The 12,805-nt window shown below is 57.9% G+C and overlaps 2 protein-coding genes across 6 annotated transcripts in view; one reads left to right on the forward strand and one right to left on the reverse strand.

Annotated features, from left to right (window-relative positions):
- OTOF (otoferlin) overlaps window positions 1–6,876 on the forward strand; it is a 52,846-nt gene extending 45,970 nt beyond the window's left edge. For all 3 annotated transcript variants that reach the window (XM_047854312.1, XM_047854310.1, XM_047854311.1), the window contains 7 exons: window positions 566–708; window positions 1,092–1,180; window positions 2,786–2,884; window positions 3,016–3,257; window positions 3,373–3,551; window positions 3,643–3,743; window positions 5,859–6,876. In XM_047854312.1, coding sequence (XP_047710268.1) covers window positions 566–708; window positions 1,092–1,180; window positions 2,786–2,884; window positions 3,016–3,257; window positions 3,373–3,551; window positions 3,643–3,743; window positions 5,859–6,039 — 1,034 coding nt within the window. In that variant the 3' untranslated portion in view covers window positions 6,040–6,876. The remainder of the gene's footprint in view (window positions 1–565; window positions 709–1,091; window positions 1,181–2,785; window positions 2,885–3,015; window positions 3,258–3,372; window positions 3,552–3,642; window positions 3,744–5,858) is intronic.
- Window positions 6,877–7,436: 560 nt separating this feature from the next.
- Window positions 7,437–12,805, reverse strand: part of DRC1 (dynein regulatory complex subunit 1) — a 42,442-nt gene continuing 37,073 nt past the window's right edge. For all 3 annotated transcript variants that reach the window (XM_047854652.1, XM_047854653.1, XM_047854654.1), the window contains 4 exons: window positions 10,496–10,680; window positions 9,312–9,455; window positions 8,867–8,969; window positions 7,437–7,681 (listed from right to left, as the gene is read on the reverse strand). In XM_047854652.1, the coding sequence (XP_047710608.1) occupies window positions 7,625–7,681; window positions 8,867–8,969; window positions 9,312–9,455; window positions 10,496–10,680 (489 nt within the window). In that variant the 3' untranslated portion in view covers window positions 7,437–7,624. The remainder of the gene's footprint in view (window positions 7,682–8,866; window positions 8,970–9,311; window positions 9,456–10,495; window positions 10,681–12,805) is intronic.

Below are 12,805 nucleotides of genomic sequence, written 5' to 3' on the forward strand. Positions count from 1 at the left end.
AGCCTAGCGCCCCGCTCCCCTCTGCCCAGCCTCTGCCCTCCGGCACAAGCGCCTGCACACTTGTTGCCTTCTCTCTCCCTCCCAGAATTCCTGTGGGGTAGGGAGGTTCTTCCCATTCTACAGTGATTTGCCCAAAGTCACGTGGCCCTTCGGGGGCAGAGTGAGGGTGTGGGCCCGGGTCCCAGCTGACTCTCCCCACTCCTTTGTCACGTGGCACTTCCAGAGAACAGGAGACGCGTGCTGCAGAACTCATGCTGCGGCCCCGCAGGGTGCTGAGACAGGAAGTGGATTCCTCCCCTCCCTGCCCTCACAGCCCAGCAGGATTCTCTGGTCAGATCCCCCAGGCAGAGGAAACCCAAGAGCACAGGTCCCGCTGGGCCCCATGGGGCAGCTGAGAACTCGGGCAAGCCACGCTGCCCCCGTGCCTCAGTTTCCCCAACAGTAAAAAGAGACAGTATGGATGAGTGATGCCTCAGGGGCCGCTCTGTGCCCCCGAGTCTAGCCCCAGCACGGGTCCCTTGCTGTGCTGAGGCCCTATGTGCCGCTGACCCACCGGCACCCACAGGTCAGAGGAAGCCTACGGAAGAGCATGTGGCTCTATCTGCCCTGAGGCACTGGGAGGACATCCCCCGCGTGGGCTGCCGCCTGGTGCCCGAACACGTGGAAACCCGGCCCCTGCTCAACCCTGACAAGCCAGGCATCGAGCAGGTGACGCTCGCCAGGCCTAGATCCGAGGTTCTTTGGTATCTGGGATCAGGGAGTCCCTACCTGGGCCCATAAAAATGGATCCTCCAACTATTCGCTGCCTTCCCAAAAGCCTGGAAGGCACTTTCCTAGCATGGCCCCTCACGGTAACTCCAGGCGCCTGTGCCTTTCCTTTGAGTGTGAGCCCCATGAGCTCAGGTGCAGCCTGCCGTGTCTCCCTTAGACGCTGTGATTGGCTGTTGGTGAGGTCATAGGGATTCTGGCGTCCAAGGACGAAAACTGATGAACCGGGTCCTGAGGGAACAAAGGTTGGGAGGGAGGAGAGCTGGCCTTCCCGGGCAGGGAGGGAGTCCCTGGGGAGATCTGCCACGCCCTCTCTTCCATAGGGCCGCCTGGAGCTGTGGGTGGACATGTTCCCCATGGACATGCCGGCCCCTGGGACGCCTCTGGACATCTCCCCCCGGAAGCCCAAGAAGTGAGCTTCTGGGGCCCAGCACTACCTCCCCCATCTCTCATCCCTCCCCCCGTGGCCTTCATTCCTGTGGGATCCCCAGGCCCAGACCACCTGCATCACCTTGGTCAGTGGTGTTTCCCATGTGGCCTTCAGTGGGGAACAGGGCAACCCATGGAGACAGCTATGGGGCCTACCCTAGGTGGGTCCCCTTTGCCAAGGCACAGCCACCCCCCCCAGTGTGCGGGCAATGAGGTGATGTGTACTCACCAGCACCCTCCAGGGGACTCTCTTCCTCACAGCAGCATCACCCCTGAGAGCCCACTCCCCTTGTCCTCACTCCAGGCTGTCATTAAGCTCTGCCAGGTTTTCTTTACATGTGTTTAATGTTTATTTATTTTTGAGAGAAAGAGAACAGAATATGAGCAGGGGAGGGGCAGAGAGAGAGGGAGACACAGAATCGGAAACAGGCTCCGGGCTCCGAGCTGTCAGCACAGAGCCGGACGCGGGGCCCGAACTCACGAACTGTGAGATCATGACCTGAGCCAAAGTCGGACACCTAACCGACTGAGCCACCCAGGCTCCCCAAACTCTGCCAGGTTTTCTTTAAAACCCTTGCCGAGGAGGTATGTAGGAGTGAGCGCCTGGAAGAGGGGCGACATTGATAGAGTGGAAAGAGCACTGGATCAGGAGCCAGGCCACCTGCCTCTCCTAGTTGGCCCTGGCCAGGTCATTTTACCTCCCTGGTCCTTGGTTTTCCCATCTGGAAGGCGGCAGGATGGAGTTGCTGCTGCTTCTAACATCCTAGTGCCTGGAACCAGGGCCAACCGCATGGGTGGGGAAGTTGCACAGACCCCACACTCAGAGGGGCCCCACGCTCACTTCAAAATGGCAGTATTTAAATTCTTAATGATTTTTTTAATAAAGGGCCCCACCTTTCCACTTTGCACCGGACCCTGCAAATCATACAGCAAATTCTGCCTGGAATCGCCTCCAGGTCTGAGGTCACAGGTGTGCTGTCCCAGGGATGGCCACCAGGGGACACCCGACCCCATTGTGTCACCTGGGACTTGCAGTCCGGGCGGGCGAGAGCCCCACTCTGAGGAAGGCGGAGGGGGCGACCCAACCTCACTCGTAAAGGCTGAAATGTACCTATTTATAATGACAATTACACCGCAAGGGGGAAAATCCTTTTCTGGGACAAGGACCTAAAGGAAACCAGATGCCATGAGCATGCCAGCTGCTGGGCCCACATGTAAATTTGTGTTAGACACAGTGTCTTCCGGCCTCTGGAGTTCCTGCTGAGCCACCCCTCAGCAGCCACCCCTGCCCCTCCCAGGTCGGACTCAGCCTCCCTGCCCGGGAGCGTGCTCTGTCCTGGAGAGCCGGCCAGACGGGCTTCCCCTAGGGTTCTCCTCACTACAGCCATGCCGGCCCCTCTCCCCGTCACCCGGGTCCCCTCCGCTCCCCTCCTTGCCCTCTTACCCGAATGGGCTCTCTGCACCCCAGCCTGGGCCAGCTCCCATGCTCACGAGTCCCAGCACTCCCCTCAGGTACCTGCCCCATCTACACCAAGACCCTGGGGCCGCCCCCACCCCCAGACTGCGAGCCAGCCTCTCCCCTGCCCAGGTATGAGCTCCGGGTCATCGTGTGGAACACAGACGAGGTGGTCCTGGAGGACGATGACTTCTTTACTGGGGAGAAGTCCAGCGACATTTTTGTGCGGGGGTGGGTGAGACGGCCCCTGGCTGGGGGGTAGGGGTGCTGGGACGGGTGAGCCCACCTTCCCAGGAGGCCAGGGAGGAGGGAGGGGGCTCCCTGTGGGTGGCCGCGGGTCTGGAGCTAATGGCACCTGGCAGGTGGCTGAAGGGCCAGCAGGAGGACAAGCAGGACACGGACGTCCACTATCATTCCCTCACGGGCGAGGGCAACTTCAACTGGCGCTACCTGTTCCCCTTCGACTACCTGGCCGCTGAGGAAAGGATTGTCATCTCCAAGAAGGAGTCCATGTTCTCCTGGGACGAGACCGAGTACAAGATCCCCGCGCGGCTCACCCTGCAGATCTGGGACGCGGACCACTTCTCCGCGGACGACTTCCTGGGTGCAGGGCTGGGGAGCGGAGGGGTAGGGCAGGGGGAGGCAGGGGCGGAGGGAGCCCACCCCGGTGGGGATCAACGGGACCCAGGCTGTCAGAGCTGACTCCAAGGTTGTCACAGGGGCCATCGAGCTGGACCTCAACCGCTTTCCCCGGGGCGCCAAGACAGCCAAGCAGTGCACCATGGAGATGGCCACGGGGGAGCTGGACGTGCCCCTGGTTTCCATCTTCAAGCAGAAGCGCGTCAAAGGCTGGTGGCCCCTCCTGGCCCGCAATGAGAACGATGAGTTCGAGCTCACGGTGGGGACCGCCAGGGCTCCCGCAGAGGGCGGGGCAGGGCTGGGCCGCGCACCCCGCCTGAGCCCTAGGATCTTTCTGTTCCTTTCTGCAGGGCAAGGTGGAGGCAGAATTGCATCTACTGACAGCGGAGGAGGCAGAGAAGAATCCGGTGGGCCTGGCCCGCAATGAACCTGACCCTCTAGAGAAACCCAAGTGAGTATGCTGCCTTGCCTGGCGCCCCTGCCACGCTGGTCCCTGGGGCCATGGGGGCAGGAAGGAGGGGTCAGAACCTTCTGGTCTTCTTGTTCCCACGCTGCAGGCACCTCTGGCGTTCTCTAGCCCTTTCAGGGCGGTAGCCTCATTGCGAGGGAGCCTCCTCCCTTCTCCGCTTCAGCCGGAATGCACCCCTCGCTCTGAACCGGGGCACGGGCGACCGGGCTTCCGTGCAGGGGATCAGCCCCTCTCCCAGGGAAGGCCCCATTTCACAGACTGAAACGCTCTTCCTCGTTTTTGCCAGAAGCGAGCGGGTTGGGGCCCCAGGGGGGGCCCTGATGGCTGGGGAGGTGCCGGGAAGTGCGCACGCTCAGCCCAGGGTGCTCAGCCCAGGGTGCTCAGCCCAGGGTCGCCGCCCTGTTGCAAGACCCCTGACCACACCCTGAGCCTTCATCCTCTGTGTCCTCTCTCCGTGCTCCCTCCGCCCTCTCGCTGCTCCAGGCGGCCAGACACGAGCTTCTTCTGGTTCTTGAACCCTCTCAAGTCTGCCCGCTACTTCCTGTGGCACACAAGCCGCTGGCGGTTCCTCAAACTGCTCCTCCTCCTCGCCCTCTTCCTCTGCTCTGTGCCTGGCTACCTGGTCAGGAAGACCCTGGGGGCCTAAGCCTGGCATTCTGCTGGCTCTGGTCCTCCTCACTTCTTCCTCCAGACCCAGGGCCTGGCAGCATGATGAGCTTGGCAGCATGCGGAACACACACACACACACACACACACACGCACACACACATGCACACACACACATAGGGCACGCACACACACACAGGGCATGCACACACACGCAGCAACTTGCAGGCTGTCAAACGGTACCACGGGCTCTCAGAACTCAAATCACTGTTTTACATGAGCGCGTGTCAGGCCAGAGAGGCGAAGCGACTCGCCTAAGGTCGCCCAGCAGATTAGGGCTAAGACTCAGCTTCGGCTTTCAAATTGCCACCCAGTCTTCTGAGCACCACCTCACCTCCTGTCCTCGTGACAGACCAACAGATACTAACCCAGGGCCATTGGCAGAAAGAGTTGACATGAGGACAGGGAACGGGGAGAGGGTTTGGCTTGGATTAGCCAGCGAGGCCTGACTAGTTCCTACCAGCATTCCCCTCCGGGCCCAGAGCCGTTTTCTGCCAGGCAGGGCGGTAAGGAACCCCATCCAGTTCCCACATTTTTGCAGCCAGCTGAGCGGCTCTTCAGGGCCGGGCACCGCGCCTAGCGTTTCACATGCACTTTCTCTCCTTACCCTTTCACTGACCCCGGAGGCAGGGTCCACTAGGCACCCCACTGCCTAAGGGAGGAAACTGAGGCTCAGACAGGCGTCCAACTTGCCCGTCACCGCTAAGGCTGGAAACCAGGTGCCCTGCGCCTGGCTCTGGGAGGGCACGGTCTGGGTCCTCCGGCGGCCGCTGGCCCAGGAGGTTGAAAAAGCATACTGGAATTTTATATCTTGACATCTTACAAAACCTACCGTTCCTGTAACGTAAACCACAGAAGGTAAAGCTTAGCAAGCCCCTTTTGGCCGGGAGTCTGTGCAGAAGGCAGAGCCATAACCCCACCCCGACGGCGGGCAGGTGGTTGAGTGTGGCTGGCGCCCCAACCGGGGCTCCTCAGACCCTGGGCAGGGCCTGGTGGGGCCAGAAGCCCCTGTTCCTCAGAAAAGGGGGAGAGGTTGAGGAACACGGATTCACAGAAAGACAACGGGGGCCGAGCCTGGAGCACGTACAACGAGCCGCTAAGTAGACGAGGTTCCCGGGAATCAGAACAGCCTACAGCCCTGAGGCTGCGTCTTCACATGGTGAGCGGCCAAGGCCAAGGCCAAGGCCGCCATCGTCCAGGTGTTAGCTGGACGGCTGCCCGACTGCCAGAAAGCCCTCCGGGCCTGGGGAGGAGGCTGGGGGCCAAAGAGTCCCCAGCAAACCTAGTGCTTAGAAAGGGCTAGAACCTGGCTCCGGCACTCACTACTTTGGGGACCGGGGCTGGGTCAGGGCCCGTGGGAGTCTAAGAAGGCTGAGGGCCTGGGGTGCCCTGGAGAGGCCCGCTGCCTGACCGTGGCTTCCCCTTCCCCAGCCGGCCTGACACCGCCTTCGTCTGGTTCCTCAACCCCCTCAAGTCCATCAAGTACCTCATCTGCACGCGGTACAAGTGGCTCATCATCAAGATCGTGCTGGCGCTGCTGGGGCTGCTCATGCTGGCCCTCTTCCTCTACAGCCTCCCCGGCTACATGGTCAAGAAGCTCCTGGGGGCGTGAAGCAGCCCCCCCACCACTACCGCCCCCCAGGCCTAGCTGCCGCTCCCCGCCCCCCCCTCCCGCCTGGACCTGTGCCTTTGCCCCTCCTCTGGCGTGGACCTTGCACTCTCCCTGGGGAGCTCGAGAAGCCCAGTGTCCCCCCTCCCCTTGCAGCCTCCTGCTTGCTGGGCTGGTGACACCCCTGCCCCTGCTCCACCTGAGCCGGCTGCGGGCCTCACCCCACCCCTCCGGTCCCTGCCCGAGGGGTGGGAAGTGTGGGCAGGGGTGGGGGTCTGCCCCTCCTTGCTGAGGCACCACTTTCTTCAGGCCCTGGCTCCGGGGAGGCCACCCCAGATGCCCCCAAGGCCCTCCAGTGGAAGAGTAAAACTTTAGTGGAATTGACTGAGAATCCCATCGTGGGCCAGTGCCCAGAGCTATAAAAAAGAAATGAGTAAGCAGAAAGCATCACCCTCCCTCCCCAACAGAATCCTATGAGGACAGCCACACCACCAGTCTGTTCTGCAAACGTGGGCCAGGCCCTTCCTACCAATGGTGGGGAGGTGGCTGCTTCCTGCCTGCCGCCCTCTGAGAGTGGATCTTCTTCCCGCCCGGGAGACACCCCGGTGGGAGCACAAGCCCAGGCCCGGCCCTGCCTGTGGGTTTTTATCGCTTCCCAGAGCTTCCTCCGCCCAGACCAGTGCTCAGAAGCCTAGATGAGGAGCAGTGAGAGTGAACCCCTGTGCCCCACCCCCACCCCAGTGCCGCCCCGCCCCGCCCTGCCAGGACCTCATTTCGGCCAGGCAGGGGGATGGTACTTGCAGTGAGAGCCGGGTTTCTCTTGGCTGTTGTTCCTTTCTTGCGTGGTGATTTTTCTCTTAATAATAAAAGAATGAAACACTGAGCTGACAGGTCTCCAGTTGGCCAAGCTGGGGGACCAGGATAGGGGCGCGAGGTCTGTGAGCACTCTGAGGATGGCAAACTCAGGACCAGCTGGGCCCCTCTGGCTTTTCCCCTTTGGGTAAGTGGCCTCAAGGCCCAGGGTTGAAGGAGGGCCTAAGGCACTGGGCCACCTGCCCAGGACACCTGCCCAGGGCACCTGCAGGCTGCCCACAGGAGGAGCCTCACACTATACCAGGTGGAACCAGGGACCCCAAAAACTCACCAAAAGGGTCCTGCAGGCCCAAGGACAGTCGGAACGCTTAAGACCTTGCAAGAGCCCCAAAGCTCCAGCCTCCACTCACAGACCTGCTCCAAATGCAAGAAGGAAGTCCCATGCCACCGGCCTGGGTCCAGTCTCACAGGGACACGCCGTTCTCATACCACAATCCGAGGTGGGGACAAAGTCCCCTCGTGACACAGAGGTGGGGTCATGGGCCAGGGTCTCACTGGACCCGACCTCTCTGAAAAGATTCAGCCACAACCTTTTAAAGACTTTAATCAATCACGACTACAGGATACAGGTAACCCCTCCCGTGGCCTTATTTTGACAGGCCCTATCCCAGTAGCTCTGGAAAATCCAGAGTAGCCCCAGGCAGCTCCCCGGGTGAAACGTGCCAGCCCCGGCACCCGCATACACCGTAACACAGCAGCCTTTGGAGGTCTGGCTCTATTTGGTGGGCGCCCGTAACACCTGAGTTGGTGGAACATGCAATTCAGAGTTTATCTGGAAAAGAGAGAGTAAAGGTCATTACAGTTTCCCCAGGGCCCTCCTGCTTCACGACCTCTGCGGGTCAGGTGCATATGTCGGCTCTCCTAAGGGTTCCAAACCTCGGCAAGCGTTTCCCCCCCCGCCAAGCGCTTCCGGATGCCTGGGAAAGCCCACGGTCTGCCTTCCTTTGGAAGAGAAGTCCTGGGGTTTCTTGTTTGGCTTCTGCTCCAGCTAGCTGACCTCTGGTAACGTTCTGAACCTTCTGCCCTGAGCCACTCTCTTACATCTTCCCTCTACCCCCTCCCACCACCTGCACATCCCGTCCCCAGTCTAGCCCTGCCCTTCCTTCCTCCTCCCCCATCCTCTGCACACAGTGGCATCGACGACAGCATGGACAGTCCTCTAATGACTGTTACGGGCCACACATCCCCAGTTCCCGGGCTTGTGGCTGGCCTCGGTCACCTCTCACACACACAGCTGATGATGGAGGGCGTACCCCCAGCCCAGGGTGTCATGAGCCTCCCGGCCCACGGTCTCAGCGCCGCGTGAAGCATCCCACACTAGCACAGCAGAGCCAGCAACTACGTTACAAAGGGATTCTAACCTTAGAAGCAGAGACGGTGAGATTCTTCCCTTGCAGGCCGTGGGGAAGTTGCCCCAAATATCACCGCAGTGGGCAGGAGTGAGGACCGGGGAATACCTGCCCCAGCTGGAGCCTCCTCTCGCCATGTCACGTCCCGGGCCAGACAATCTGGCCCAGCAGAGTGGGCAAGAGTCTCCCAGTTTTGATTCTCCTCTCTGGGAGAATGACTTGTACCCTATCGACCTCACAGAGGGGATGTTAAGACCAAAGAAGAAACTCCATAAGGAAGGGCTCTCTGGGCTGTGACGCTCTCGGCGGGGTTGGGTCCCGCTTCTGAGAGACGTCCAACAAGCATCTGGCACCAAGGACCATGGGCATCAAAAGGGCACTATTACAACCCACATGTCCTGGAGGAGACCTCGGGCAGCGTCCAAAGTCCAAAGGACTCCCTTGTCCGATAATTCGGGCCCAACTTGAGGTGTGATGGTTGCTATGTCATGGCACATCCCAAGCCTCCCTTGCTTCCAGTGAGGGATGGGACTCTACTTCCTAACATCGCCTCCAGTCCCGCTTCCTGCCACGGCCTCCTGCCCACCCTCCTCGTCCCCGTCGCCCACCTTGGAATCTAGATACTGCTGAAGCAGCATCTGGAGCTCTGTGTTCTGCTTCTCCAGGGAGTTGTTTTCTATCAGCAGCTTGGCCCTCTGCGTCAGGACGAGGCTTTGGGTGGAAAAATCCATTAGAGGTTCATCGAACCCTCCAAATCTACCAGGCAGGGGCCAGGATCTCTATGTCTCTGTGCCAGTTGGAGCTGGGAGAGGAGCCCCGAAGCTTCACCCACCCAAGCAACCTTCCTGCCCCGAACACACCGGGCTAGGAACCGAATAAGGAGCAAGAGGCCAGCCACCCAACGCCACATGACCCCCCAACGGGAGCTTTCCCTCCAAAGACAGCTTTTGTCTCCAAGCCAGGGGGGTGGCAAATGTGGCCACCGCAAGCAGGATCCTTCTCCACCAACTGCCTGGCTCCCTCCTTCTCCTGGGCTGTGACCTACACACTTACTGGTATTTCTCCAAGGCCGTGTACAGAGCGTCCCAGAGGTTCTGCGTGGCGTAAGGGAGAACCGTGGCCAGGGCCTCCCAATATGCAGAGTCCTTCGAGGTATCTCGCACATACTTCGCCACCTTCACTGGGGCCGGGGGGTCCCTGGGGGTTAAGAGCAGCAGTACCGTCACCCCCACCTGGCACCCCCCAGGCTCCCACGCAGCGCCAGCCATGGTGCCTGTCCCTCCCGGATTTGCTGCCTGCAGACCTGTCCCCTTCCCACTCAGCTGTGCGAGTGTCTCGGTTTACCGCTGATTCTCAGAAAGTGCACATGCCTATCATCAGTGTCCCTGATTCTGGTGCCATTGTCACCTTTGTGAAAGCATCACTGGGGTTCTATCCACCCCCCTTCTCTCAGCCAGTTTACCTCATTGGCTTTACATCCCACTACGATGCCCGTTTCCTTCACTAGTGCATCCAAACGGCTCTCAAATTCCAGCATCCCCTCGAGGATAGCCTTGACCCAGGATATCAACGCCTCCACCTAGACGAACCTTCCGGCTGCTCTCCTTGTATCCAGCGTCACCCCCATCCCTGCCACCAAATGGATCTTTCTAACATGCAAGCCTAATCATGGCTCCCCCACCGCTTAAGACCATGTTGTGGCTCCGGTCCACCCAAGAGTAAAGGCAGAGGTCCCGGCCATGGCAGGCGCGGCTCTCCAAGATTTGGCCCGGCTCCCCTACCCACCGGTCCCACTTCCCAGGGAAGACCCTGACACCAGCCACACCTCTGCCACGATTCTCGAACACACCAGGCCTTTCCCCACACTGTGACACCTTGAAATGCTCTCTCCCCCACTGTATCCATGTAGGAAAACGTGGTTCTGGTGCGTCTCTTCCTAAAGCCCTCTCTGACTGCCGTTGGTGACACCTGGTATAGGCCCTGACCATGGTTCCGATCACAAGGTGTGATCTCCACGGGCCGACACAGTGCAGACCCCAGTGAATGGCCGTGGAATGAGCGACGAATGAGAAGATGCAAATCGCTTCTACGCCCCTTCCTTTCATCCGTGTCCACTGGCGCCTCCAGCCCTCCCCATCCCTTTCCTCCTGCCCAGGTGCTTGCCCGGCACTGGGATCTGCTCGGCCCCGGCCCAGCCTGGCTTCCCCAGGCCTCGGGCAAGCCCTCCAGCACCACACCTGGGCTTCCTCAGACCCATGACAAAGGCCTCCAGGATCTTGAGGACGTCGTTGGGGTGGATGAGCGTGGGAGAAGGGGGGACCTCCTTCTCTTCTGGCTCCCCTCCCACAAGGCTTTCCTCCTTCTGTCTCTCGAGGTCTGTCTGCTCTCCTGGGTCCAGGGCCGACACCGGGCTTGTTCGCTCCTGTGGGAGTGAAAGATTCCAGGGGCTGATCTGGAGAAAGGCGCCAGGGTGACTATGGATTGGGGCACTCAACAAGTCTAAGTGTATGAAGACAGAGGAAAAAAAAAAAAAAAAAAAAAAACAGAGAAAAGTTTACAGAAAGTTACAGAACAGATGCAAAGGTAGATGTTTTCAGGAAGGAAGAAATGGTGAGGGGAAAGAGTGGAAAAGAGGGGGCATGGGATCTTCCAAACAGTGATAATCTTCTATTTCTAGATCGGGATTCATAGGTGTCCATTCTATTGAAATTCATAAGGCTTACGCTGTATGTATGTATATTTTTGAGTCATAATACATGTTACTCTTGAATTTTTAAATTCAAAAGAAGTCTTCCTCCTACTCCTGTCTCCTAGTTCATTCAGTTCAAACCCCACAGGCAAACCTACGTCATCTGTTTCTTTTTTTTTTTTTAATTTGTTTTTTCAACATTTATTTATTTTTTGGGACAGAGAGAGACAGAGCATGAACGGGGGAGGGGCAGAGAGAGAGGGAGACACAGAATCGGAAGCAGGTTCCAGGCTCTGAGCCATCAGCCCAGAGCCCGACACGGGGCTCGAACTCACGGACCGCGAGATCGTGACCTGGCTGAAGTCGGACGCTTAACCGACTGTGCCACCCAGGCGCCCCCGTCATCTGTTTCTTATGTATCCTTCCAAAGAAATACTACGGTCCACGCTTTCCCTCCTGTTTTGACAAAACGATACTCTCCTACATGCACAGGTCTGCACGTTGCGTTTTTCACATACCAATAAACCTTAGAGATCTTTTCACATAAATACGTAAAGAACTTCTTTGTTCTTCTTTTTTTTTTTTTTACATTTATTTATTTTTGAGAGACAGAGAGAGACAGAGCACAAGTTGGGGAGGGGCAGAGAGAGAAGGAGACACAGAATCCGAAGCAGGCTCCAGGCTCTGAGCCATCAGCACAGAGCCCGGTGCGGGGCTCGAACTCACAAACCGTGAGATCAGGACCTGAGCCGAAGTCGGACGCGTAACCAACCGAGCCACCCAGGCTCTCCTGTTCTTTTTTTTTTTTTTTTTTTTTTTAATTTTTTTTCAACGTTTATTTATTTTTGGGACAGAGAGAGACAGAGCATGAACGGGGGAGGGGCAGAGAGAGGGAGACACAGAATCGGAAACAGGCTCCAGGCTCTGAGCCATCAGCCCAGAGCTCGAACTCACGGACCGCGAGATCGTGACCTGGCTGAAGTCGGCCGCTTAACCGACTGCGCCACCCAGGCGCCCCTCTTTTTTTTTTTTAATTGCATTAATATTCTGTTTTGTAGATGCACTACTTAGTAGGTAATCAAGTCCTTCAAGATGGAATTGTAGGTTGTTCTCACTATTCTCCCATTTCGAGCAGGGCTGCGGTGTATAAGCTACAAATAAACACATTCTTTCAAATGTATTGAGACATATCTGCAGAATGAAATCCTGGAAGAATTGCAGGGTAAATACAGTTTTGTAATTGGTGCCACCGAACGGCCCTCCACCCCTCCACGGAGGCTGCAACAATCTACTCTCCCAGCAGTGCCTGTTTCCCACACCTCGGCCATCACTCTGTGCAGTCAAACTGGCAGAGTCTTGCCGACCTGACAGGTGAAAATGGAATTGGGGCAGTTTTAATTTGCACTTCTTTTATTACGAGAGGCCTGCTTACCTTTTCATATGTTTAAAAGTTATCTGTATTGCCTCTTACAGGAGATATTTGTTCATATCCCTTATCTGTTCCATGGAGTTGTGGCTGTTTTTTCCTGATTGGTTTATACGAGTTCTTTGTATATTAAGGAAACTGGCCCTTAACTGCAATGTAAGTTAAAAAATATCTCCCCCCACGCCTGGGTGGCTCCGTCGGTTAAGCGTCCGACTTCGGCTCAGGTCATGATCTCACGGCTCAAGGGTTCGAGCCCCATGTCGGGCCCTGTGCTGACAGCTCGCAGCCTGGAGCCTGCTTCGGATTCTGTGTCTCCCTCTCTCTGCTCCTCCCTTGCTCTCTCTCAAAAATAAATGAACATTAAAAAAAAATTTATTTTTAATTCCCCCCAACTTTCATCTGTATCTTCACTTTGCTTATAGTGATTTTTGC

The sequence above is a fragment of the Prionailurus viverrinus genome, chromosome A3, assembly GCF_022837055.1.
Source record: "Prionailurus viverrinus isolate Anna chromosome A3, UM_Priviv_1.0, whole genome shotgun sequence".
NCBI lineage: Eukaryota > Metazoa > Chordata > Mammalia > Carnivora > Felidae > Prionailurus > Prionailurus viverrinus.